Source organism: Conger conger, chromosome 1 (genome assembly GCF_963514075.1).
Source record: "Conger conger chromosome 1, fConCon1.1, whole genome shotgun sequence".
Taxonomy (NCBI): Eukaryota; Metazoa; Chordata; class Actinopteri; order Anguilliformes; family Congridae; genus Conger; species Conger conger.
In genome coordinates, this window is record NC_083760.1 from 30,375,115 (window position 1) to 30,401,630 (window position 26,516).

General features: G+C 39.8%; 2 protein-coding genes across 5 annotated transcripts in view; one reads left to right on the top strand and one right to left on the bottom strand.

Moving 5' to 3' along the window:
• Positions 1–7,018, bottom strand: part of LOC133132133 (alpha-(1,6)-fucosyltransferase) — a 97,473-nt gene extending 90,455 nt beyond the window's left edge. For 2 of the 3 annotated variants that reach the window (XM_061247347.1, XM_061247329.1), the window contains exon 1: positions 5,601–5,818. The gene's annotated coding sequence lies outside the window, so the exon portion shown is untranslated. Of the gene's footprint in view, positions 1–5,600; positions 5,819–6,931 lie in introns of those variants that run through there. The other variant, XM_061247338.1, reaches the window with a different exon arrangement.
• A 1,572-nt stretch (positions 7,019–8,590) lies between these two features.
• Positions 8,591–26,067, top strand: dnal1 (dynein, axonemal, light chain 1). 2 transcript variants are annotated; one of them, XM_061262106.1, is made up of 8 exons: positions 8,591–8,674; positions 10,381–10,419; positions 12,096–12,205; positions 12,392–12,447; positions 14,462–14,517; positions 15,639–15,765; positions 22,372–22,512; positions 24,793–26,067. In XM_061262106.1, the coding sequence occupies exons 1-8, from the start codon at positions 8,660–8,662 to the stop codon at positions 24,840–24,842; spliced, it is 594 nt and encodes a 197-aa protein (XP_061118090.1). In that variant the 5' UTR covers positions 8,591–8,659; the 3' UTR covers positions 24,843–26,067. The 2 variants fall into 2 exon arrangements, with proteins under 2 accessions (XP_061118090.1, XP_061118095.1); XM_061262111.1 differs by lacking the exon at positions 8,591–8,674 and adding an exon at positions 8,876–9,145.
• Positions 26,068–26,516: the final 449 nt, after the last annotated feature.

Sequence of the window (26,516 nt, forward strand, 5' to 3'; positions counted from 1 at the left end):
GGAAGAAGGTTGCCTGGTCTGAGGAATCAGGTTTACTCTTAAATCATGTGGATGGCCGGGTCATCTGTGTCGAGACGTATGGGAAGTCGGCAGAGGCAGTGTGATGCTCTGGGCAATGTTCTGCTGGGAAACCCAGGGTCCTGGCATTCATGTGGATGTAACTTGGACACATACCACCGACCTAAACATAGTTGCAGACCAAGAACACCATGGCAATGGTATTCATGGCAATGGTATTCCCTGATGGCAGTGGCCTCTTTCAGCATGATAATGCACCCTGCCACACTGCAAAAATTGTTCAGGAATAGTTTGAGGAAGAGTTCAAGGTGTTGACTTGGCCTCCAAATTCCCCAGATCTCAATCCGATCGAGCATCTGTGGGATGTGCTGGATAAAGTCCAATCCATGGTGGCTCCACCTCGCAACTTACAAGACTTAAAGGATCTGCTGCTAACGTCTTGGTGCCAGATACCACAGGACACCTTCAGAGGTCTTGTGGAGTCTACGCCTCGACAGGCCAGAGCTGTTTTGGCGGCACAAGGGGGACTTACACAATATTAGGCAGGTGGTTTTAATGTTGTGTCTGGTCAGTGTATATACATATCATTTACCAGCACTCTTGCACAGTGTAAGTGAATCAGTATATCGGGAGCATTATGCAAAATATAACAGTACTACTATAGACCTACAGGCCTGGGGTAATCCCTTGTGTAACAGCTTTACAGCTCTGTATGGACAGTGCAGTGTTTTCCACAGGGAATCCTGCAGTTCTGAGCTAATTCGAAGGGAGCAAGGGGTATTAGTGAGAAAACTCTATTCCAAGCCCCCATAGGAGGCTATGCCTACAGCAATGCCAGTGTAAGGGTTTCCGGCAGGACTGGGTGGAGCAAATAAAATATGAACTCTAGGCTAATGTTTAACCAACTTTACAGCTCCAGAGATAAGCCACTCTTGATAGCATTCACTTTCGCACCACGTCCCTCATTTCATTTTTTATTTTTTGTTTTTCATCAACTTGAGAATGTTGGAACCGCTGGACTGCAATCACCCTTGTTCAACCGGCTTAACCACCAAAGGAAATAATAAATGACAAACAAAATGTATTCAATAACTGTGCAGCTGTGGATCTGCGTGAGTGTATATGTGCGTGTATATATATATATATATATATATATATATATATATATATATATATATATATGTGTGTGTGTGTGTACCAAATTAATATGTACACTACACATGATGTATGTGACTTCAAAGCTTGTGGTACACTCTCCATGTCACTCACCTTCAGTTTAAACAAGAGCTTTCAAACTTTTCAAGACTCATAACATGGTGTTATACAGGAACATGCCAATGTTCCACATTCTGCCTACTTAATGCACTAGCTCACCACTGACTGTGACTACATTAGTATCACTCTTAGTCACTGCTCAGACTGTAGACACAGTGAGCCTTGCCGTGTGGAATTTTACAGAATATGTGAGACAACAAAACACTGGTGTAAGTAAATTAATATCAGGTCATGATTGTCACTTTATGTCCTGTTGCAATTTCAGACATTTTTTATGTATCTTCATGAAAGACATTTAGAGCACTTGGAAGAGATTTATTTTCTAACAATCCCAGAAGAAACGGTGTTATTACCAATGTGACAGTGCCTGTGGTCATGACTGGTTATGCAAAGGTTACTGCAACTCAGGGTATACTCAGGACCACTCATAATAGAAGGGTGGTGTAAGACCAGTGGTAGTTACATATTTAGTCATGTACCGTTTTGCTTGACTGTGTGAAAAACTGGGTGGAAATATACTACTAGGTACTGTCCCACGGATACAAAAAAATTCCATTTGAATTGCATGGCCGATCGGCATGGCAACAGCCACAATGAAGGCAGTCCTCCAGTTCCCTTCCAGTTCAATCCAGTTTGCACTCTTTGGGGGGGGGGGGGGGTCAAACATTAATCAAATCTTTGACCCCACTCCCCCTAGCTCATTAATATTGATTTAACCAATTAACAATGCAATTAAGTCAATTCCAAAGATGCGCTTTACAGCCATTTTCAGTGAAGGGCACAGAAAAGCTCAGCAGATAAAATCACCAGCCTAACATAAAAGGAACAAATGGGGCCTATACAATGACCACAGGAGCATAGATAGGACGGAGAAATCTGGTCTTTTGCCTTACAGCAGCGTAGCAAACGCCCACCATGTACCCGCATTATGAAAAGTTTGGTGAATTTGCTTGGAGGAAAGAGCAGTAGTTTAGGACGAGATCACAACCTTTTTCGGGTTTCCCACCCCTTGTGGTTCGCACAAAGGATTGCGAGCAGGCTCAAAACTGTGAACTCCGCTTTGTTTGGGCGGTATAATGAGAGGGGTCACACTGACAAATCAATGGCTGCTCAATGCAGTCGTCGACTCCTCCCTGTAGCTCTTGTCAGGAGACTCTTCTGATTTACACTGAGGATTTTGCTATAAGGATTTATCACCTCCTTGCGATTTTTGTCATATTTTGCGCAGCTGCCAATTGTAATACATTCATCACAGAGAAAGGGATGAACTGGGAATGAGGTGGGGCCCACTGCAGTTTTCTGCTTCTGGCAAACAGCCTAATGTTAGTTGCATTGTAAAGCATCACATCAGATAGTGTCCTTTTGATGTGAGGTTATCCATTGTTGTTCACCAAGTATAAAGCCATTTTATAAACTTTTAGTGAGCCTTACATGGCTATGGCTCAGATTCATGTCTGAACAGAGTCTTCTATAGGGAAATAAATGTCCATAACCATGCTGTAAACACACTCTGACATGGTTATGAGTTCCTTTGACAGCCCTTTACCGAGAAAATATGACATAATTCACTCAGATCAATAAGAACTACTTTAGGCATAAACTATTAGTAGACTTGTTTGAAAATGTGAAAATATACCTAGGGAACACTGCATGATTGAACATCCCAACATCTTTGTGCTATCCATCTTTGTGTTATTCACACGGTTCTATCAAACAGGCCAGCCAGTCAAGTAAGGACAACACATTAACTGACAATGGACCTGTGTTTGGCTTCACTGCTGTATGTGGATCCTTGGCTCCCAAAGTTTTGAAACACCTCAAATGCTCTTGTGGTGAAATGTTTTAAGAGAACACATCAATATTTGTAAAAGAATACATTTAAAAAAAAAATATATATATATATAAGCACATTCTCCAGAATGTCACTTACATACTGTATAATCATACGACAACTAGGGACATTATGATAACACATCTCCATGATAAACCAAGCCAAAGGTACAAACAGGAATGTTGCAAATGGCACTGTAACATCTTTGCAGATATAATTAGAGCTTGTTTTGACCCACCATCCAAAGAAAAGAGCCAAGCATTAAATTTTGAAGACAAACCCAAACAGTTCTGGAGAGACAAAAAATATAATTCATTCATTCATTCATTATCCTAACCCGCTTATCCTGAACAGGGTTGCAGGGGGGCTGGAGCCTATCCTAGCATACATTGGGCGAAAGGCAGGAATACACCCTGGACAGGTCGCCAGTCCATCGCAGGGCACACACACCATTCAGTCACACACTCATACCCACAGGCAATTTAGACTCTCCAATCAGCCTAACCTGCATGTCTTTGGACTGTGGGAGGAAACCGGAGTACAGGAGGAAACCCACGCAAAAAATTTCAGACCTATAAATATTAATATTTCCACCTATAACCATCAGAACTGTGACTTCAGTTTTCTTAGAGAGCTTTATGCCAGAAAACAATACAACCACCAAATGTAATGATGAGTAGCAAAATTAGCTTCTTCTAATGTGTGAAAATGCATAAGCAATCAACCGAGCTTATAGGTTAAAGTACTAGCCGGCACTGCCAACCTTGTAATTGCAATTAGGTCTCTCAAGAAGTGAAACTACCTTGCAAAATTTGAAGACAAGATCCATGCAGCCTGTTTATATCCCTTTAAAGCAAATGTTGTCTTTGTCACATTACAGCAATAGCCAGTGTACAAGCAAAACTTAAATGGGCCAAGAATTTTTTATTCTAGCTCGCAATAGCAGACCAACAGAGGGTCCGCTTTGTTAAGGAACTCCACCGATGGCTAAAATGTAGCGCATGAAATCATAGCCTCTTGCACTTCCATGGAAGCTGGGCGCTGATGAACTGTGACAACAGCAGTGCATCCATCGCCTGGCCAGCGCTAAGTCAAGTGCCAGCAAGGGCCGCGATAGGCCTGCTGCGAAGCACGTTGTGCCGTGACCATCAAATACATTAATAATGTATGCTACACCTTTCTCACTAGATATTACGCGTCAGCGGGAGAGAAAATGGAAAGGAGATAATGTGTTTAAATAACGAAGTCCTCCAGCAAGTTTTAATATTTAAAGGCACGAATCCTACCAATCACCGCTTATGCATCTCATCTAGTTCTGTTCTCGGAGAAAGGAACACGTATAGCTATGCTATACAGTCGCTTATAGCCTATCACATAGCCTATAAATAACGAAAGATCACGACCACTTCAGCAACAGAAGAAACGAGAGTGGGCTTTATTCTTTGTTTGATGTTAAACGAAGAAAAGAAACACGTCAGAGCGCATGGTATGACAGTTTTGTAGCTACAATTAAAATATGCATACACAAATTGCACCGACCGCGTCCCTTCACAAAAAAAATTCTACCTTGTTGCAGAATCCAAAATAATGTTACTGCAACGAGAAGATTGTAGCCTAATTCATTGAATCTGTTGAAGCAGGCTGTTGAAGTTCTCGATCCGTATTCACAACATTGTTGGCATAATCGGAAGCCTGATGTTTAATTTCTGACACAACGTGCACACTAATTACATAAACAGCGACGTGCAAAACCGTGACTCTTGATCTCCGAAGAAAAACTCGCATGCTTCCCTATTTTAAACAACCAATAGGCTAACCTACACACATACAAAATAATAACCCAAAAGCAAATTGCGTCTATTACAGAGCTAGGCTACCCATCAACCAGCTATTCAAGCTGCTACGATAGATTCACACAAACCGGTCCTCACGGCTTCGTTGGCTTGAGAGCAGCTCAGATTTGAGCAAGAACAACAAGCGCAGAATCGCTTCCCTGAACAACAGAACCACACCATTTCAATGACTGTAAGGAAAACTGTATTGAGCTATTTTGCTTTTTCCTGTGTGATTTTGCAACCTCTTCGCATTTCTCGTGAAATTGTGCAACATAACTAAGTGCAACCCGTTCATAACGGAGAAAGGGACGAACTAGGAATTAGGAGACGTATCAGTTTATTGTTTCTAGCTAGCTAGTCTAGAAAGCTGACTAACGTAAGTTGGACGGTAGGCTACCACATTCCTGCCTTATTCCATATGCATCTAAAGTTAAAAGAAATATTCTAAAAAGAACCGATTTTCAGAAACTGACAGAATGAAAATCTAACGGGACCACCAACGCCAACAAGCTGACAGCTATTTCGCCATCGTTTATCCCAGCAGCAGCGCAGGCGGCTAGCAACAGGCCGGGAGATGGAGACTGCTCACATACGGTGTACGCATTCATTTCCCAAATAATCGAAGCGGGTGAATCGCTTACCTTTGCTTGACTTTTCAGATCCCTCAAAACAGTTAGATCCACAAGGTCTAACGCTATTCAGCCAGAGGGTCCCGCGCTGTTTTAGCATAAAATTGGACGAAATGCTCAGGCGGAAACAGGAACTGAGAGGGCTGTAGCTTGGATAGTGACTGCTGCCTAGCTCCCAAGAAGACTCAAATTGACATGAGGCTGCAGTGCGCATGCCAGTGTCAGACCGCTATAAAGCAGCAGCGGCGGGGCTCGATTCCCACACTGCTATGCCCACAGTGAGACAATAAATAAATACATAAAAAGTCATCGGTTCCACGGCGCAGTTGAGTCTGGTCGCAAGAAACAGCAACACCACCTCGCATCAAGTCCCCTGTAACATTCTGAGGCAGCGCAGCAAACCATGTTCAGTAGGCCAATAGGTATTAAGCTACCCCTGCTGTAGGCCCCTATAAGACTTATTGTAACGTCATAATTCATTTGTTAAATCACCTACTGCATGATTTATACTATAACTCAATGTATGCATGTAATTCAGTCGTGAAATACGTTTTAGAATTATCATAAATAAGCTATTCCTATGAAATAAATTAAATACTCAGCCGTTTCCATACCTGATCGGAGCCTACTGTACCGAGTTAATTCACTAACTGCCAACGGGGCCTTAACCCAGTCGTGTCTCACATGCTCCCACAGACCTTTCCCGACCGCAGGGCGCCTGGAGCACATGACAGGTGCAACCGTCCCGAGACATAGGAAGAGGTTGTCTACCAATTTAATCATGCTGCCTCGAAGCGTTTGGTTGCGTACATGCGGTAGTCCGGACCAATAGGCTTAGTGCCAATGACTTCTGCCGGGCAAGCCCGTAAGCACTTGAGCAGCACAGACGCACTCAGTGTACTGCCTTGCTGTTATTCACCATCTCCTTTACCCGTCTGTCTCAATATTGTTGCTAGGTAGCCTACTCGGTACTACTTCACCTCATACACTCTTAATCTGACCAGTGTACGCACTAGAGTAGCCATCGCTCCTGTTGCCAAGTTTCTAACCAGAATTCTTACAAACATTATTATCATTATTCCAGGAAGGCAGCTACAACCCTTCATATCCCAGTTGGGTGCTAAGCAGTTTGGAGCTCACCACTGTGGGTATGATTATATTATTATGATTATATGAATATACTATTAACATTCACTCCCTGGCAATGTGAACCAACACATTTTTTTGCCATGACGAATATAAGTAGCTATTTACAAACTCACAACACCGTCCAGCATACACACAAAATAAATCTATTAAAAAATGGAAAAGTATGAGAAAGGAAAATAAATGGTTCAACAAACTTTAACTGAATCCATTCCAGACATGAAACGTCCTGATTCATCTTGGCCCTAGTCATTTCAATGGAATGTTCATTCGCCCTAAGTGGACTGAGGATGTTACTCACTGAGTTTGTCCTCCGTCACAGAACGAAAACCTTTATCCCAGTTTACTTATCAAAGAGCCAATGCCGACAAGACCCCACCTTTGTCATGCTAGTGCCATCCAGTGTTCAAAATGCAGTACTGTAGGGATTTTGACAGAATAAGTCATTTGAATGAGGATGCTTGATTTCCTGTCAATCTTGACCATTGTTGTTGAAAAAATGTTTAAGGTCATGCCCGTTTGGAAAACCCTGCTATTGTTGAAACAAGCTAGATTTTCAACTAGCAAAGGTTTGCCTGTCAGAATACCAAGCTGGTTCCTTTCTACCTGGGGCTGGCCTAAATTGCACACAAATATGTTTCTTTTAAAATAGATAAGCTAAAAATATTGATCTAAAATATATAAATTAAGTCTCAAAACAAAATAGAAATGATAGAGGTGTAGATTGCTTTGCAGTTGGCACAGAAAAAAAAGTTAAAGTTGAGTTAAAAAAGGGTAAGAAATGTATACATGTAAATATACACATTTGAAATAGGCCTACTGCCCATTCCTGATTATAACAAAAACATTGATTGCAGAATAGGAAAGCAAATTCAATGCATCGTTGCATCTTTTCTGTAAATGTATAAAAACCCACCTCTTCAGATTTCACCTCAATGTTTTTATTTAATAGGCTTAATTTTACAGTAGCAATTCATTTTTGAAGCATGCACCTCAACATAACTGCCTACATCTTGCTTTAGGAGTATTTGTTCTTGTGTGGAATACACTTTTGTTAACAACTTTGGCAAAAAAAATCAGGCAGTAAACTTTTGGGGTATTTCCCCCCAAATTAATTCAGTTATAGTGTATTTAAACAACAAACCCCTGAATGCCCCTGCCACCATTATTAAGTGGGGAAGTTGTCATGAACTTAAAACTGTAAATATCTTAAATATGCTTCATCACACACAAACAAAATAAAAAAACATAGCACACATATTGAAACATAAAAAAAAACACAGAAAGTGAACTATATTTTATCATAATGAAGTGGTATGTCGTCATCACCACCACCTGCTCATAGAGCTCCACTCAGTTCCCAAACCCGGCCCTAGAATACCCCTGTGTATGTTGGTTTTTGTTCCATTCCCAATTGCCATCGAATCATTTAAACAAGCTGTTAATCTTTCTTAATTAGGTTATTTTCTTAAAATGGATTATTTCCCAGAAACCACATTATGGCAGAAATAGCTTTGCAAAGGCATGAAGAATAAAATGACCATGTTCATATTGTTACATCAGATTACATCAGAAGCGGTAACAAATAAAAGACTAAGGTTAACTAATAGGCATAATTAGGTAGTTTAACATGCATTTAATTTAATTTGTTTCCTTAAATGTATCCACGCAATGCATGTTTGCCTTGTTATCACATGCTTTGCCTTTGAATTCTTCATTGTCTTCCAAATGGTTACCTTTAGCAGCCAGGTGTCAACAATTTCATCAGTTAGGAACCAATTGATTCACTTCAGTCTTTAATTTGATCAGTTACAATTAGCCATTTTTATGCAATTTTCTCTGCAAAATGTATGCATTATTTGCAATATAAACACAATCTGGACATGGCAATTTATTATTTAGGGTAGGCATAGCTATCTGACAAAATGTGGTGTAAGAAGGTAAGTAATCCCTCTAAACATTAAAAGCACCTAATTGAGAAAAAATAAAATAAATTCGTGAATTGCACTTGTGAATGGAACGAATACACAGGGCCGAGTTTGGGAACCACTGCAATTAATTCTGGATTTAAGGAGACCTGGTAGCATTTACTGATATGTTGCAAGTATAGGCTACTCAATTTGCCACATTGTACCCACAATCAGTAAAATGGGTATTTCAACAAGAAAAAGGAATTAACAAGAATATGGTTCAGTGGTTCAGGAGTGTAGCGTAGCAAATTCTGCTCAATTTCTATTGCATTTAATACAGCGAAGATTTTTCGAGGCTGTTCCTTTTGTTTCGATTCCTTACGTTCAGCAGTGTGGACATGGGAATGTATCCGTAGAAATCTTTCGCCCAGTGGCGTGGAGACGTAATACGCACGCGCATGCGCGTCACTCAGTGTCATAGCAACCGAGAAGGACAACATGGTGAGTGCTTGAAAAAGAGTTGGTTGTACTGAACATCGTTGATAAAAATATTAAATTCGTTGTCTTGCACGGTATTGCTTACTATTCGGTGTCTACTACGTACGACACCAGTTTCTGTTATCGTCAATAACACGCGTGCAAGCCAGCTAGTCAGCTGATCAATTTGGCTAATGCAGTATAAGAATGCATAAGAAGCATTATTTTGCTAGCTCTTGGTATGAGCCCAGCACTGTCATTTCAGTAAAATATCAACCTAACTTAGCTCGCTAGAATGATCAATATAACTATTATAATACCGTTAGTTAGCTAGCAGACCAACTGTCTACAGCCGACAAATTTGGCCGGTAACTTATGTGTCGTTCAATTTCCGTTGGGTCTGCCCGACCTTGCTTGAAAACAGTCATTAGTAAAGCTAACGGTTGCTATATGGGCAATTCCAGCGTTATGGATGTGAAATTACTGTGGAATCACCCATATACAGGTGTAGTTCTAGAAAAAGACAGCTACAATGAAATGTCAAGCTGGTCAGAGCAGAGTATTGAAAACTGGGGAGAAGTATAACCACAAAAACTGAGAAAAATGCACAGCTCGAGGAAGTGTTTCTTGAGACATGGTTTGGGGAATATTCACTTAAATTAATTGTGCGATATAACGTTAGTTATATTTTCTTTTTTGAAATACAATTAATTTACACGAGTGTGACATATTAACCCTGGCTTAGTGTTGTCTGGGTTAGAGAGCTGCTCCTCTACAGCATGATCTGTGTGGTTTCATGCCTTACCCATCACAGATTAGAAGAGCCATGTCCATGTGTTAAAATGGACTGCACATTCCCAACATTTCTGAGCATATAATACATTTAATGGGTGGACATCAACAACTCCCCTGTTAATAAAATAAACATACATTGATAGCTATATGGTATTAACATACACTTGTTTACATATGGCAGCAGGCAACTGCATTACAGTGCATGTAATAGACTAGTGTGGATGTTGATGAGAACTGTTATGTATATCCAATACTTGATTTTTATATCTTCTGACCCATCTTGGCCTCTTCTTGAGGCACCTGGCTAGCAATGTGGCGAAGATGATGATAAGGCCTTTGATTCAGGCAAAATATAGACTGCCAAAACACTTGGCTGGGTAGAAATCTATATACAGGAGATAAATAATGAAAGAACTGCAATGTACTGTGTTACAAATATATTTATGTCTTTGTTTGTTTCCAAGGCAAAAGCAACAACTATAAAAGAAGCTCTAGTAAAATGGGTAAGTTTTATTCATGATAATATATTTTTTTGGGTTGTTTTGCAATATAGTTGAGCTGAAACTACTGTACCTTTTGATTTATTCATTCAATCCTGCATATTCAGTATTTCATACAATTTCCTGACATCCCATCCATGGCAGAACATGTTAGCAGTGTGGTCATATGCAGTGCAGCCTACAAGTACTTGGACACTTGAAATGAAACAATCACCATGTGTTTAAAGACTTTCAGCTGTACAGCCCTTTTTATACATAGTTCCCCCAATCCTTGGAGATGCTTTACCAGGCCTTTACTGCAGCCCTCTTCTGCTCTTACTTGTTTCAGGGCCTATTTGCCTTCAGCAAGTGAAATGCATGCTCAATTGGATTGACTTCAGGCGGTTGACTTGGACAGTCAAGAACATTCCAGTTTCTGGCCCGAAACAACTCCTTGGTTACTTTGGCTGTATATTTTGTATCATTCTCCTGCTGCACGACAAAGTGTCTTCCAATCACTTTCAATGCATTTGCTTGGATCTGGGCAGACACAATGTTTCTGTATACTTTGGCATTCATCCTGCTGCTGCTGTCAGCAGTGACATCATAAATGAACACAAGTGAACCAGCACCTGTGGCAGCCGTACATGCCCAAACTATTACACCCCAACCTCCATGTTTCACAGATGAGGGGGAGGTGCTTTATTTCTAGGACAGTTCCTTTTAACCTTCACACTTTCTCCTTTCCACCAGTCTGGCACAGGGTCATCTTTGTCTCATTTGTCCATAACACTTTGTTCAAGAACATTAAAACATTGAACACATTCTATTCTTGAGGCTTGCATCTTGTGGGGAACCCTCTGAGATTATGCTGGCATAGTTTTCTCTTGATGGTCGTCTTTGACACATCTACACCTACACCCTGGAGTGCTGAACAGCTGCCAAGGGTTGTTTCTTCACCAATCAAATGATTCGTTTGTCGTCCCTGTCTTCCATCGTTCTACCAGATCATTTGTCATTGCTTAGCTCACCAGTGCTTTCTTGCTTCTTAATAATGCACCATACAGTTGATTTTGACACACATATTTTTTTTGGCTGTATCTCTAATTAATTTATTCTGACTAATGATCTTTTCAGCGTAGTGATGGCCTGGTTTACTGGCATTGACATGTCTTTGGACTTCATGTTGAGAAAAAACAACAAAATACAAATCCAGATGAAGAATCAACTCTAGACTTTTTGATACTTCTTGTATGCATGGTCTGATGATAAAACTTAACACACCTTTTCAAGAAACATTCGAGCAGCCAATTGTCCATTACTCTTTGTTTGCAGGAGTACTAAGCGAAAACACAAATTTGTCGCTGTCCAAATACTTACGGACTGTACTGCTGACGAAGCCCTCATCTCCCACAGCTTATCGTGTAACGGAACTTTAGAACAGAGACTGCGCCTATATGCCACTAGTCACCCAGTGGGAAATCTCATATTTTCTCCTATCAGCGTAGGAGAGCAGTATAAGGAATATGAGGTGCCAAGATGATAAATCTGTTAATTTTTTTTTACAGCACCTCACATAATATAATAGTGAAATTGCCCTTGCGTGATGACCTTACAGGATGCCTGCCTGCTGGGATCACCGAGGCTGTGGCAGGACAGAAAGTGGTTAGGCTGTAACTTAACTATCAATGGCTTGGCAGGAGGAGAAGAGCGGTGAGAAAGTGGGCGAGGCGAAGGCAGTGAAGCTCTACGCTCAGATACCCCCCATTGAGAAAATGGATGCCTCCTTGTCTACCCTCATCAGCTGCGAGTGAGTGCCCCTTCCCCCCTATCCCCCGCTGCTATGGTTCTGTAGGTTTTCAGGCCCCTATGCGTTGTAACACTGCGCTGGGGCCCCTCTGTGTGCTGATGCTGAGCTGTGGTCCCTGAGGTTCTCCCTGGGTTCCTCTGCAGCACCGCTGATGTTCTGTTTCTATATTTATGCCCTCTGCCCCAGGAAACTGTCGCTGTCTACAAACTGCATAGAGAAAATTGCCAATCTGAATGGTTTGAGTAAGTATTACCTATCTATCTGTTGTCTAACTGTAGATCTATCTTTGCTGGCGAGTTATACTTATACTGGATACACCCACTGAGTACTTTATTAGGTAGACCATCTTGTTGATGCAAATATTTAATCGGCCAATCATGTGGCAGCAACTAAATGTATAAAAGCATGCAGACACAAGGTTTCGGTGTTTTTCACACCAAATGTCAGATGGGGAAGAAGTGTGATCTAAGTAATGTTGACCGTGGAATAATTGTTGGTGCCAGACAGGGTGATTTCAATATCTCAGAAACTGCTAATCTCCTGGGATTTTCCACACACAATAGTCTCTAGAGTTTGCAGAGAAAGGTGCAAAAAACTAAAAATATCCAATGAGCAGCAGTTCTGCAAGCAAAAATGTCTTGTTAATGAGAGAGGTCAGTTGAGAAACTGCTCAAAGCTGGAAGGAAGGTGACAGTAATGCAATTAACCACACAGTACAACAGTGGTATGCAGAAGAGCATCTCTGAACACACAAGGTATCAAACCTCTTAAGTGGATAGGCTACAGCAGCAAAAGTAAAAAAACCCCAGTAAGTTTAATAAATAACTAATAAAGTGCTCACGCAGTGTACTTATATTTGTGTTGATTCATCACGGCTCAGAGTGCTCAGTTGTTTGTAATAGATAGAAACCTTTATTTAAACATGGATATGCCATGAACAAAGCTTTTACAGTGACGCCATGCAAATACAGCAATTTTATTTCCTTATTTTTATTTAACCTTTATTTATCCTGGAATACCCCCATTGAGATTGAAAACTATTTTGCACAAGGGGACCTGACATCACACATTAATGGACAATAAAGTAATAATAAGAGAATGAAACGGCAGTGATTAGAAAGCAGAGCAGATGTTAAATGTCGGAGCATGCTTCAGTCATGAATTACACCTTTAAAATCAGCAATTGAAATTAATTTGGTAAGCTTAATATTTAGTTTTCTCGATTCTTCCTGCTGTAAGGTGCAAAATATGTGAAACCCAGCTTTCCAATTTCAGTAGAGGGATGAGGGACTTAAAAATATCACATCACTAGAGTGGAGGTGATAATTATGTGTGTTTCTAATTAGCATACAGCTGAGGTAAGAAGGAAATAGACCAATAATTGTTTTTTTAGGAATAATCTTCAAACAGGACCAATATAAGAGACAGTGGTTGGGTTAAAGATTTGGCAGCTGTACTATGGTATACTGTATCCAATGAATGTAAACTAGTAGAGGAAGCACACATTTTTGTGTCTCCATAGCTATAATGAGTCGCCTCTTGACCTTAAAACTAAAACTAAAATAGAAGCCTAACTTTATTCTCAGTTTTCATAATCAATTTATCTACAGTATATGCAATTTACTGTAAAACTACAGGAAAAAAGCAAGTACATTATAAAAAGCAAGTACAAGTTTCCTGAAACATATTCCGTACACGGAGAGAGAAGTATTCATATGGGGAATGCAGTATTCATACGGGGGTTAGAGAGAGTTTCTGAGAGTTCATAGGCCATTCAGTAGATCTAAACTGAAATAGTGAACAGATATAAGATGGAAATGTATCTAACTTTGCTTTGTAAATTAATATTAGGCAGTGGTATTCTCTTTTAGCCAGGTCAAGGTTAAGCCTACCTTCTCATACAATGTACAGTGGTGTGTTGTAAAACTCACCCCCAATACACGAATGCACTATGATATGCATCATGTGCAGTCATAGGGGCAACATGAGCTCAGGAGTTAAGTGTCCCTGAGCAAGACACCTAACCCCTAATTGCTCCTGAAGAGCTGGTTGGTGCCTTGCATGGTTGCCAATCACCATTGGTGTGTGTGTGTGTGTGTGTTTGTGTGTGTGTGTGAATGGGTGAATGAGAAGCATCAATTGTACAGGATAAAGGCGCTATATAAATGCAGACATTTACCATGTAGACATTTATGTGGGTAAATGGATACTGGTTTCTGTTTACATGGCCTGAAAATAACCTCCTCTCTCTTTCAGAAAACTTAAGAATACTATCATTGGGACGCAACAACATAAAGAACCTCAACGGACTGGTGAGTAGCCCAGCAGAGGGGGTTTGTAACAAGAATGTGTGTGGTCCTAAGTGCATACTTGCATACTATATCAAGCATATTGCTATTACATTCTAGTTGTCTATGTCCTTATCCATACAGTGGCATCAAAGTATTCAGACCTCTTCACTTTTTGCACAGACTGCCTCTGCTTCTACATAATTCAGAATCTATTTGATGCAGGTTTTGAATTGTGAGAGATTTGTGTCTGTAAGCGGGAGTTCTGTCGGTGAACGAAACTTGAGAACACCTGAGAAGGCGTAGCTCACGGTAGCTTGCAAGCTAACTAGATAGCTAGCAAGTTTGCAGAACAATGTTAGAGTTTAATAACGTTGCATAGCAACCGCCTGGCACTATCTGCGGCCTGTTAATTAAACATTGTTACTTGGACATTGTTAATTAAAAACACTTTTAACTGGATTGTTTCTATAATATCTATTATCTTCATATTTGGTAACTGTATTATAAAAGCAACGCCCCTTAGCTGTGATAAAATTACAATATACCGCTGCCTGTCGTGAGTTAGTGCCTAAATATAAATTAGATTTCAGTTTTTGATTTTTAAACATGTTTTCATTTGTCATTATGGGCTATTGAGTGTAGATTGATGGGCAAAAATTGCTATTTTATCCATTTAAAATTAAATCTACAACACAATAATGTGTGAAAGTGAAGGGGTCTGAATACTTTCTTAAGCCACTGTATATTATTTCATGCTTTTGCTTTTGAGCCATCAGTTCTGCAGTATGAACATAATTGTTTTTATTTCAAACATATTTTTGCATCACTTTGCCACAAGCTTTTTCAAGTATCTACTGACTAAATATCTATTTTAAGAAAGAGTCCATCATTAACTTTAGTAATATTTCTTGTTAAGCATGTTGAGAAAACAAAGTATTCTTGAAGTATGGATACGCTCCAAAACATGCTATGATTTTATGTCCTCCCAAGCTCTTGAGTTTTGGAATGGAGCATGGTGTGTGAGCCACAATCTTCCGTAGTCCTGTGCAATCTCGTCAGCATGTAGGCTCTTTGCGTGTTTCAGAAATGATAGCGTGTGTCATGAAGCCGTGTTAACAGTGTGCTTGTGGCGCCCCCTGCAGGAAGCAGTGGGTGACTCGCTGGAGGAGCTGTGGATCTCCTACAACCTGATCGAGAAGCTGAAGGGAATTCACGTCATGAAGAAGCTCCGGGTGCTATACATGTCCAACAATCTTGTGAAGGAGTGGGGTGAGTGTCTGACAACCGTTTGTACAGTTTGCCAGACCGGAGGTTCTCAATCCATTCTCTTAGACGACCCCTTAACTCACTTGGTGTCACGGAATTCCAGAACACTATGTCCCTGCAGCGCCAAGCCAATAAGGCTAACGCACAGTCTAAATGCTCACATTTTTCAGTTTCTGACTGTGCATACTTTCAAAAGAAGACCTACCTTTAAACACTTTTTATGGTTGCTAACTTAAGAAAAGAGTCTTAATCCTTTTGTAAGACTTGCACCTGCGAAAGGACATGCTAAAATTGCTTGAAATAATATTACTTGCCAGCTGATCTTATTCAAGAATGTTGATGGTAAACTGTGCCTTGAAAAAAAGAAATCAAATAAAACATTGATTTGAATTCATTTCTCTTCAATTCAGGACAGGGTAAATTGATAAATTCCACAAAGAAAATGGATAAAAATAAAAACCTTTCCATAAATATAGATGCAATTCAATAAAGAAATACTGTATACTGTAAATTGATTAAGTGAATAAATAAGTAATCAAATAAGACTAACAACAAATAGGCTATAATTGAAATAATACATGGAATGAGCTCAATTAGTTCTGACAGCATTACATTCTGTACTGTATTTCAAAAGCATTTCATCACTGTGTACAAATGTACATGGCAGATAAAAGCTCTTGTATAACAAGCCCAGGTTTGGATGACTGGGATTTTGAACAAGAAGTGATTGAGCAAAAAACTGTGAACAGTAAAAATTTAACAATTTAACAAAATGAAGCAACACAGTTTTTTCTCAAGGTCTCATTTATTCCTATCCTTTGTATTTCCTTAAGGGTTGTTGCACAAAACATCTAAAATCTATTTCTTAGATTACAGAAAATACTAAGCTGTTTCCCACATCTGAATATGTCACAGTTGCCATGGTGATCATAAGCAGCCTGAACAGCCGGCCTGTGTATTGCCCCGAGTCCTACAGTTGGCTGGCTAGTAAACTATAAATATAAAAAAAAATCAAATACAATAAAATACGCAATGGCCTATAAAGAACAAAGAATACGAAGACTCATTTGGACAGAGCAGGAGAAGCTTTTGAAACGGCACATAGGTCACTTGTGGACTCGAAACGCATCACTTATTACAGACTGACATGATCCAGTGGCAAAAAAACGTCAAAGCAATCATAAATTGAATCACTCCTGGGAGAGCAAAACTCTGGTTCGGTGGTCCAGTGGTAGCCGGTCAGATAAATGATACATTGACTGTCTGTCAAAACCATAATCCATGATTAATTGTTCATCAGTTAAAGTTAATCTCAATGCACAGAAGCATAGCCCACCTGACGTGAGCAAGAATTATCTCATGATAGCTAGTTGGCTAATATTATAAAGCATACTAACAGCTGGTTGAGGTGAATTTACGTCTAGCTAGCAGTAAACAGTTGATTAATATGTACTAGATTTGCAATCATTATGTTACATTGCTAACGTGGGCATGTCATTTGCCATTTATTTTAAAGGCGGTAATGTTATCTGTTTCAATTGCATAAATACAGAGAGAAATTGCATAAACCTTACCTGTACAGAGGTCAGTCATGGTACCAGCATCTCTGAGTGACGGTGAGGAACAGTGGATTGCTGAATAAGATGGGGGCATCACTGGGCTTCAAGTCATATCACGGAGATGAGATTCCTCACCGTTAACTTTATAACAGTGTTCTGGCTTCACGATATGTAGGAATTATCTGTGTAGGCAACATAGCCCGTCCCCAGTAACATATTCCTGCATTTCCCATGATTAGCCACAGCATATCTCCCTGTACAAATCTCACAGATATGTGTGGCTGGAAGTAAGAAAAAATAAACACCAATGCTACATAGTCATTATACAAACCCATAATTACATATACAGAATTATTGGCACCCTTGATGAATACGCACAAAAAAACTAAAAAGTAATTCTGTTATTGGCATAAACTTTATTTTCCAACATTTGTAGTGTAGTTTGCTTTATTAATGATACAATGGAATCAACCAAAGTCCAAAAAATATATACACTGCTCAAAAAAATTAAGGGAACACTTAAGGGACACATCAGATCTTGATGAACAACGAAAATCTAAGTAAAACATTTAAATCACAGGCTGATCCAACATAATGTCCCATTGGTGCTCAATTGGATTTAGGTCAGGGGAACGTGAGGGCCAGTCAATGGCATCAATGCCTTCCTCATCCAGGAACTGCCTACACACTCTGGCCACATGAGGCTGGGCATTGTGCTGCACCAGGAGGAACCCAGGGCCCACTGCACCAGCTTAAGGTCTGACAATCGGTTTCAGGATTTCATCCCAGTACCCTGCTGGCTATGACATTGAGGTCTGTGCGACCCTCCAAGGATATGCCTCCCCAGACCATCACTGACCCACCGCCAAACCGGTCATGCTGGATGATGTTACAGGCAGCATAATGTTCACCACGGCATCTCCAGACTCTTTCACGCCTGTCACATGTGCTCAGTGTGAACCTGCTCTCATCTGTGAAGAGATCAGGGCACCAATGGCGGACCTGCCAATTCTGGTGGTCTCTCGCGAATGCCAATCGAGCTGCAGGGTGCTCGGCCGTGAGCACGGGTCCCACTAGAGGATGTCGGGCCCTCATGCCACCCTCATGGTCAGAAGTTTGGTCAGAAACATGCACACCAGTAGCCTGCTGGAGGTCATTTTGTAGGGCTCTGGCAGTGCTCCTCCTGTTCCTTCTTGCACAAAGGAGCAGATACCGGTCCTGCTGCTGGGTTGATGCCCTTCTATGGCCCTGTCCAGCTCTCCTTGTGTAACGGCCGGTCTCCTGGTATCTCCTCCATGCTCTTGAGACTGCTGGGAGACCGCACGTATGAATGTGCCATCCTGGAGGAGCTGGACTACCTGTACAACTTGATTGGGCCACAGGTACTGCCTCATGCTACCAGTAGTGACAAGGACACTAGCTGAACACAAAACTAGAGAAGAATCAGTCAGGAAGGATAAGGAGAGAGCAATTGTCTGTGGCCACCACATGCAAAACCATTACCTTTTTGGGGGTTGACTTGCTTTTGCATCTCCATTGCACTTGAATTTGATTCACAATCACTTGTGCTCCCTAAACGGACAGATTGATATCCCTGAAGTTTAGCTGATTTGGTGTTACACTATGATAATTAAGTGTTCCCTTAATTTTTTTGAACAGTGTATTTCCCCAAAAACAGGTTTTTACAATTATTGCCACCCCTGGTTTCATACTTCATGCAAATACCCTGGCAAAGATGACAGCCATGAGTGTTTTCTTATAATTAGTGATAAGGTTAGAGACTTTTGACCATTTTGATCGTTCCTCTATGTGTACATTTTCAAGATCATCAATATCCTTATGGACTGCCCTTTTCGGTTTAGACCACAGGTTTTTTATGGGATTAGTCTGGAGACTGAGATAGCCATTGCAGAGCATGGATATTGTTTTCACTTAATCATTTCTGTGTGGATGTGTGGAGTCATTGTCCTGCTTGAAAATCCTCCTACGACCAAGTCTCAGCTTCTGAGCAGAGGCAACCACATTTTCTGCCAATTTTTCTGCCAAATTTTCCTGCTCCTTTGTTGAATTCATTATGCCATTGATCTTAAATAGTGTCTGTGGACCACTGGCTGCAAAACATCTCCAAAACATCAATGACCCACAGCTATATTTGACAGTAGATATGAGGTGCTTCTCCTTGTCTGCATTCCTCTTTTTCTGCCAAACGTGGCAATGGAGTTCAGTTTTGGTCTTTTTTGGTCACTTTCTTCCAGTCATAATTCAAATGATGTGGGAAAACTCAACCTCTAGATGCATTAATTTGTTTACTCTATTCAATAAGGGCTTTCCCCCCCCCCCCCCTCCAAAGAGTTTGTTGGCATGGAGGTGGTGTTTTATAGTTCTTTTTAAGACTGGGTGACCTCAAGTTTCAACCAATTTCTGAAATATTCTAAACTGTGACTGTGGGTTTTTTATGGCCTCCCTCACCATCTGTGGACCCAGTACACTTCTAGGCAAGTTTGCAACCACTCCATATGTTTACTTTTTTATTTTTTATTACTGACCTTTCAGTGCTCTTTGATATGTTTAAACATTCACTGTATGTATTTTTTATACCCATTACCTGATTTAGGTTAATTACTATCTGTCTCTTCTGAATTGCCAGTTATTTGCCAATTTTGCATGTTTATATTCTAGTGAACCAGGAAGTGATGGAATGACATGACACAATGTAGTTACTTTAGACTGAGATGAACTCAATTAAGTCAAATTTTATTGCCAATTGAACTTTGTTTGATTTTATTTAAAGTAATTGTTAGGGGTGCCAATAAGTTATACTAAAAATCATTGAGGCATGACAGTAAATGTATTGAAATAAAAGTATATAGTTTTCCCATATCTTTGAAGAAAACGTATATAATATTATCTGTGTTGTTTATTAAATGCAGCCTTTTTTCTTCATTTTTATCAAGGGTGCCAATAATTCTGGAGCTAACCGTATTACTGCCGACTAATATTTGCCAAATAACAACACTTATTTGTTAATATAATGTATATATTCACGCCAACAGTCAAAGGCTGCCATGCAAGGTACCAATCAGCTAGTTGGGAGGAATTGGGGGTTAGGTGTCTTGTTCAGGGACACTTCGGCACACCCAGGGCAGGGAATCATACCAGCAACCTTCCGACTGCCAGACAACTGCTCTTTCCTCCTGAGCTAATGTTGCCTCCTAGTACAATTAAAATATTAAAATATTTAATGCTGACAATGATTACAATATTACCTATTATGTGAGGTATAAGGCCTGGTCATGATATACAGTCATGTGAAAAAAATTAGGACACCCCGTTAAATATTCAGTTATTCATTAAGAAATGATCACATATCGATGTCTAATCTTGTTTTTATTTATCTCTGGAAAAGAAAGTGATCTAATTGCAGGTAAACAACAAAAATTAACCTTGTTTTACTCATTAAACAAAAGACATCAACATAAATGCATATTCTAACTGAGGAAAAAGTTAGGACACCCTACCCCCTAATACCTAGTGTTACCCCCTTTGGCTGAAACTTCAGTGAGACGCTTCGTGTAACCATCTACCAGTCTCTGACATCGATCTGAGGAAAGTTTGCCCCACTCCTCAACGCAGAATTCTTTAACCTGTGAGATGTTTGAGGGGTTTCTTGCATGTACAGCCCGTTTCAAGTCACCCCACAGCATCTCAATGGGATTAAGATCTGGGCTTTGACTGGGCCATTCCAGGACTCTCCACTTCTTAGTTTTCAGCCTGTCCTTGGTGGATTTACTGGTATGTTTTGGGTCATTGTCATGTTGCAGGGTCCAGTTCCGCTTCAATTTTTTTACAGATGATCTCACATGTTCCTCAAGCACCCGCTGGTACACTGTAGAATTCATGATAGATTCTATGATGGTGAGCTGGCCAGGTCCTGCTGCAGCAAAGCATCCCCAAACCATGACACTTCCACCTCCATGCTTCACAGTTGGTATGAGGTTCTTTTCCTGGAACACTGTATTTGGTGTGCGCCAAACATGTCCAACACTGGTGTCCAAATAATTCAATTTTAGATTAATCTGTCCAAAGAACATTATTCCAGAAGTCCTGGTCTTTGTCCATGTTCTCTCTGGCAAACTTTAGTGTGGCCTTAATGTTTCTCTTGGAGAGTAAATGTTTCCTCCTTGCACACCTCCCATGAAAGTTAAACTTGTGCAGTCTCTTGCTGATTATAGAGGCATGCACTTTCACATCAACAGTCGCCAGAGCCTGCTGTAGGTCCCGTGATGACATTTTAGGGGTTTTGGAGACTTCTTTTAGCATCTTGCTGTCTGTTCTCGGGGTGAACTTGCTTGGACGGCCAGACCTGGGCATGTTGGCAGTTGTTTTGAAAGTCCTCCACTATTTTCCGGACAGTGCAATGGCTGATTTCAAAATCTTTTGAGATCTTTTAAATCCCTTACCAGACTCATAAGCTGCTACAATCTTCTTTCTGAAGGCCTCAGACAGGTCTTTCGATCTCACCATGGTGTTCACTCTCACGTCAACAGTCAGGAGCACACCAAATTAAATGTCTGAGGTTTAAATAGGGCAAGCCTCCTTCAAAATGCTGAGTAACAATGTTCTAATCATGTGCACCTGATGTGATAAACCTGTGTGTGATTTTAGCCATTTTAGGTGGGAAAAAATGTGGGGGTGTCCTAATTTATTCCTCACCAGAAATTGCATTTACAGAAAGTTTTAAAAAGGATTTTCTTCAGTTTTACTTGTTTAGTTATATTACTTGAATCTCTCAGTTTTGTTCAAATTGATATTAAATATCCATATGTCTTTCCATAGGGTGTCCTAATTTTTTCACATGACTGTAGTTGATTTAATCTTAAAGTTGAAACTATGTCATTCTCAAATATGGAAAATGTGTCAATCAGGTTACATTTTGCTAAGAGCCCTTGGGACTTTTATGGACAGCCTGGGAGGTCCCTGGTATGGATCCCAGTTTGACCCCAGCTGATGAGAGACGTTGCATCCGGCCATGTTGTGTGTGTCGATGTAGGGGAGTTCCAGAAACTAGCAGAACTCCCGTCGCTGGCGGACCTGGTGTTCGTGGCAAACCCGCTGGAAGAGAAGCACTCCACTGAAGGCACCTGGATAGAGGAGGCCACCAAAAGACTCCCCAAGCTGAAGAAACTGGACGGTGAGATGCGCCGGAAACTTCCACATACTCTCGCCAAGAATACATGCTGAGAGAGAAGGGGAAGCTCTCAAGAAAACTACATATGTTTCTCCATACAAGATCATTGATATCCTTGGGTTTGGACTGCCCTGTTCGGTTCAGACCACATGTTTTTGATTGGATTTACTTTAAATGTACAATAGGTAAGATCTTTGTGTTAAAATATTGTTACAAGACCATTGTAAATCCCTTCCTATCATTGAAAAAGGCTCACTGACATGTTGACACCCTCTGCCTGTGTTTATAGTCCTTAAATCCGGGTTTCAAATTATAAATTTGACGGCCTGACACTCTGTACCAAAACATTGTATAACTGTACAAGAATTCAAGCTCCACAGCAAATGGCATTTCAAAGTCAGCGCATTTACAGGGGAGGGAAAAGGGTTTGAAAGTGTTTGTTGCTGCTATTCCTCTTTTGACCGTTAGACCGAAATTACCCATTGTATCTTTAAGTCTGGAGACTGAGATCTCCAGTTCAGAGCATGGATGTTGTTTTCACTTAATTTCTGTATTATTTTTTTGTATGGAGTCATTATCCAGCTGGAAAATCCACCTACGACCAAGTCTCAGCTTCCTAGCAGGAGACAACCAGTGTTGTTGACCATTATTTAAATGAGCAATGTGCCCATAATTGTTTAGCAGATGCTCTTGTGCAGTACAGTATAGTGCATGGAGAAACAGTAGATGAACACAAATACTGACAATAACAATTGAAAAAAGTGTTATAGTTATAAAAATGCAGTACTAAATACACAGTCACACACAAGTGCCGTAATTATTGGCAAATAATACTTAAATAATAATACTTTAATTGTCTGTATTCTAAGTTCATTCCCCCATTCTCTGAATGCCACTGGAGTGCTGTTTGTTAGCTACAGCATTAATTATGAACAATCATCCTGTTGTTATCGAAAATGACATCAGTGGAGATTCAAAGCCAGCTCTGTTATTTGCCGTGTCATAAACCATACCAGGGGCATATATTTTATCTGCAGACCTTTCAGCTTATAGATTAATGTTTACACCCCAAGTCCTAAAGAATTACTATTCCAAATGTTTAGTGCTAATGTGATATAATTTTTTAATTCTGGCATGTAAACTCTTTTCTATCTGGAACTGAATGCAAATGGAAAATTCACTCTAAATGGAAAGTCTGCTGTGGATACAAAACTCATAAAATGATACACAAGCTGAAATGAGGCAAGGCTTATTTTTACTGGCGTATCGATCTGCGTAGCGCTGGACCTTGTCTTCATTGTTTCATCTGTAAGGGCCCCGCGTTTGTCAATTAACTTAAATTCACCAACCGTGTTATGTTACTGATGGAATCAAATCAAGCTCTGCGATTTATTTAGTGAAATCCTCCAGTGCTGTCCCAAGGGGCCCCTTGCAGATTAGGTCCATTACATATTTTTTATATTTTTTTATTTTTTAGGTCATGTGACGCAACGGCAACGAATCTCTATCTCATGTTTAACAAGATATATATAGTTTTCAATGGTGCCCTGCAGCCATCAAAAGGAAATATCAAAAGGTCTATCCAGTTAGCCGCAGCTTGAGAGGCAGTTGAACAGAATTAGCATTTCGGTTCCTGTCCTCAGGTTGTCGTACATCAGTTTCCCAGTTGGGGAGCTTCTGAGCATTTCATAGATGCCGATATCAGACACGTTGGCCTCCGGGATATTTTTAACCCAGATATTACCAGTCACAGTGCTTTTCCTATGCTTTGTTGGGTTTTTATGGAAAGTGGTTTTTATTGTCACAAATCCTGACACGATTTCCTGCTAATCGCGGCTGTGTAGCGATACATGGTGAGTTGAGGGTGGAATCCTTTAATCAGTCAATCAATCTGTTTTTACTTGTATAGCGCTTTTAAGAAAGGGGCTTTGTCACAGAGCAGCTTTACAGAGAACCGGCCCCCAAGAGTACAGTGTCAAGGAAAAACTCCCTGGCTCACAGGAAGAAACCTTGAGCAGAACCTGACCCAGTAGGGGAACCCATCTGCTGCTGGTTGACACCTGTTTGTTGTTAAAATTGTTGTAAATTAATAGACGGATTAATTATAGCACAAATATTTCCGTACAGTACAGTAAGTCGCGGTCACATTTGAAAGAGAAAGTGAAATGTCACTTAAGACTTTTCTTTATTACGATTTATGAATGTTACTCGCTGTAAGAGTTGTTAGCCATTCCTCCTGCAGGAACTATTGTGACTGGCTTTTCACTCAGTTCTTTCTTTCAGGTAACCCTGTGATCAAACAAGATGAGGAAGAAGGGGAAGGTGAAAGTTAACCGATTCCATTTTATGTTTTATTTATGTTTACAGAAATACTTTTAATCAATGTTTTTAAATGGGTCAAGCACCAGCAGTTTGAAAGAACTCTCTTTTAGTTTTTTTTCTTTTCTTTCATATTTTGACATTATAAGCTCAGCTCTCTGGCCCAGAAGTCTGACTTAGTTGTACACTAGAGATATATTTGGTTTTCTTCAGCTGTGAATCAGAGTATCATGAGGACCCTTGCGTATTTGAATAGAATTAACTGCGCAACAAGATTAAAAAGTAATTTAAAATACTGAATATTTATAAAGTCAAATCTACAAGCAGAATTAATATACAAGGCACCATTGAAAATATATTGCTACACAAAACTGATAAAAATATGCAAACAGTTAAGCAAAATAAATCCCCTCTAAACGCACAATGTCAGGCTGTATGCATCAAAAAATGAATAGGTTCATAATGTGTGGATAAGGATTCTGTGATTCATTTAATCAATTTCTTTGGTAAAGGATAATGCTGTAAACACTGAAAAAACAACATAATGACTGGTACGCATTATATCAATATGGATATATCTTGACACATTTATGTGAAAAGTAGTGATTTATTCAATGAATTACAAAAATAATCAGAGTGCATTCACGCACTGGTGCTCTATGAAATCATTTTGATGGAATCTTTTAATAGACCGACCGTAGGCAGCTCTTCAAAATATAATTACGCAGCAACTTCCTAATATTTGTAAAAACATTAAGCTTTTGTGGTGGCGAGCTAATCATATATAATACAATGATTTCTAAATGTACTCAACTGAGTTCTGAAACACAGTAAAAAAAAGTTTCTAACAGAGTTCTGAACCAATGTGATGATGATATAATCTTTTTCGTAGCAAACAAACCGATTTCTAGGAGCAGACACTTGGACATCGGCCCTTAGTAATGTGTTTTATTTCCACGCACTCAGAACCCAGAGAGCATTCTGGGTCACGAGTGTCCATTTCCTTGCTCCTCAGCCTTTTTCAGGACAAGCATAAAGCAAGCAAAGAGACAGCAGCACTTTATGCAAACACTGCGGCATTCCGATGTATTTCATACACACAAATACCGTCTGGTAATTATTTTAAAATTGAAATGAAATGGAATGATATCTACCAGATATTGCACCAGTGACTTTCTGTATAGTTTCTGTATTATTATGGTTTATTTTATTGTCATTTATTATTATTCCCTTCCATTTGGGTACGTACAGTTCTATTAACCACTGTCTTCTGTTCGGGAGATAGAGGTTTCATGAACTACTGTTTTCCTTCTCATTCCCTCTTCCCTTTCCCTCTTATGAATTGAGTACTGAATAATGAATAGTGTCAAATTTTTATTGATTATTACTGCAACATTTTTCTTTTTCTTTTTTTTTACTTATGCATTTTTTAAATCTCATGGCTGAATATCTCAACATTAGATATATTATCTCTCCAAGTATGAACACAACAACACTAAATGATAAATTAAGTGTATCGCTATATGATGAAAAGTAATTGTTCAAGTAATACACACTGGAAAAATAAATGTATGAAGTAAAAATTCAAATATGCATGGGTCATTTAAAACTTGATGCACCTTTACTGGTGTAATTATTTTTATATTTAAGACATTTCTCTGCTGAGATGTATGTATGATATACATTTA

Excerpts from the sequence above, each read along its gene's own strand:
- dnal1 (XM_061262106.1), top strand. Across the intron at positions 12,206-12,391 it reads TCTACCCTCATCAGCTGCGA|GAAACTGTCGCTGTCTACAA; the intron begins GTGAGTGCCCCT and ends CCTCTGCCCCAG. Across the intron at positions 15,766-22,371 it reads CAATCTTGTGAAGGAGTGGG|GGGAGTTCCAGAAACTAGCA; the intron begins GTGAGTGTCTGA and ends GTGTCGATGTAG.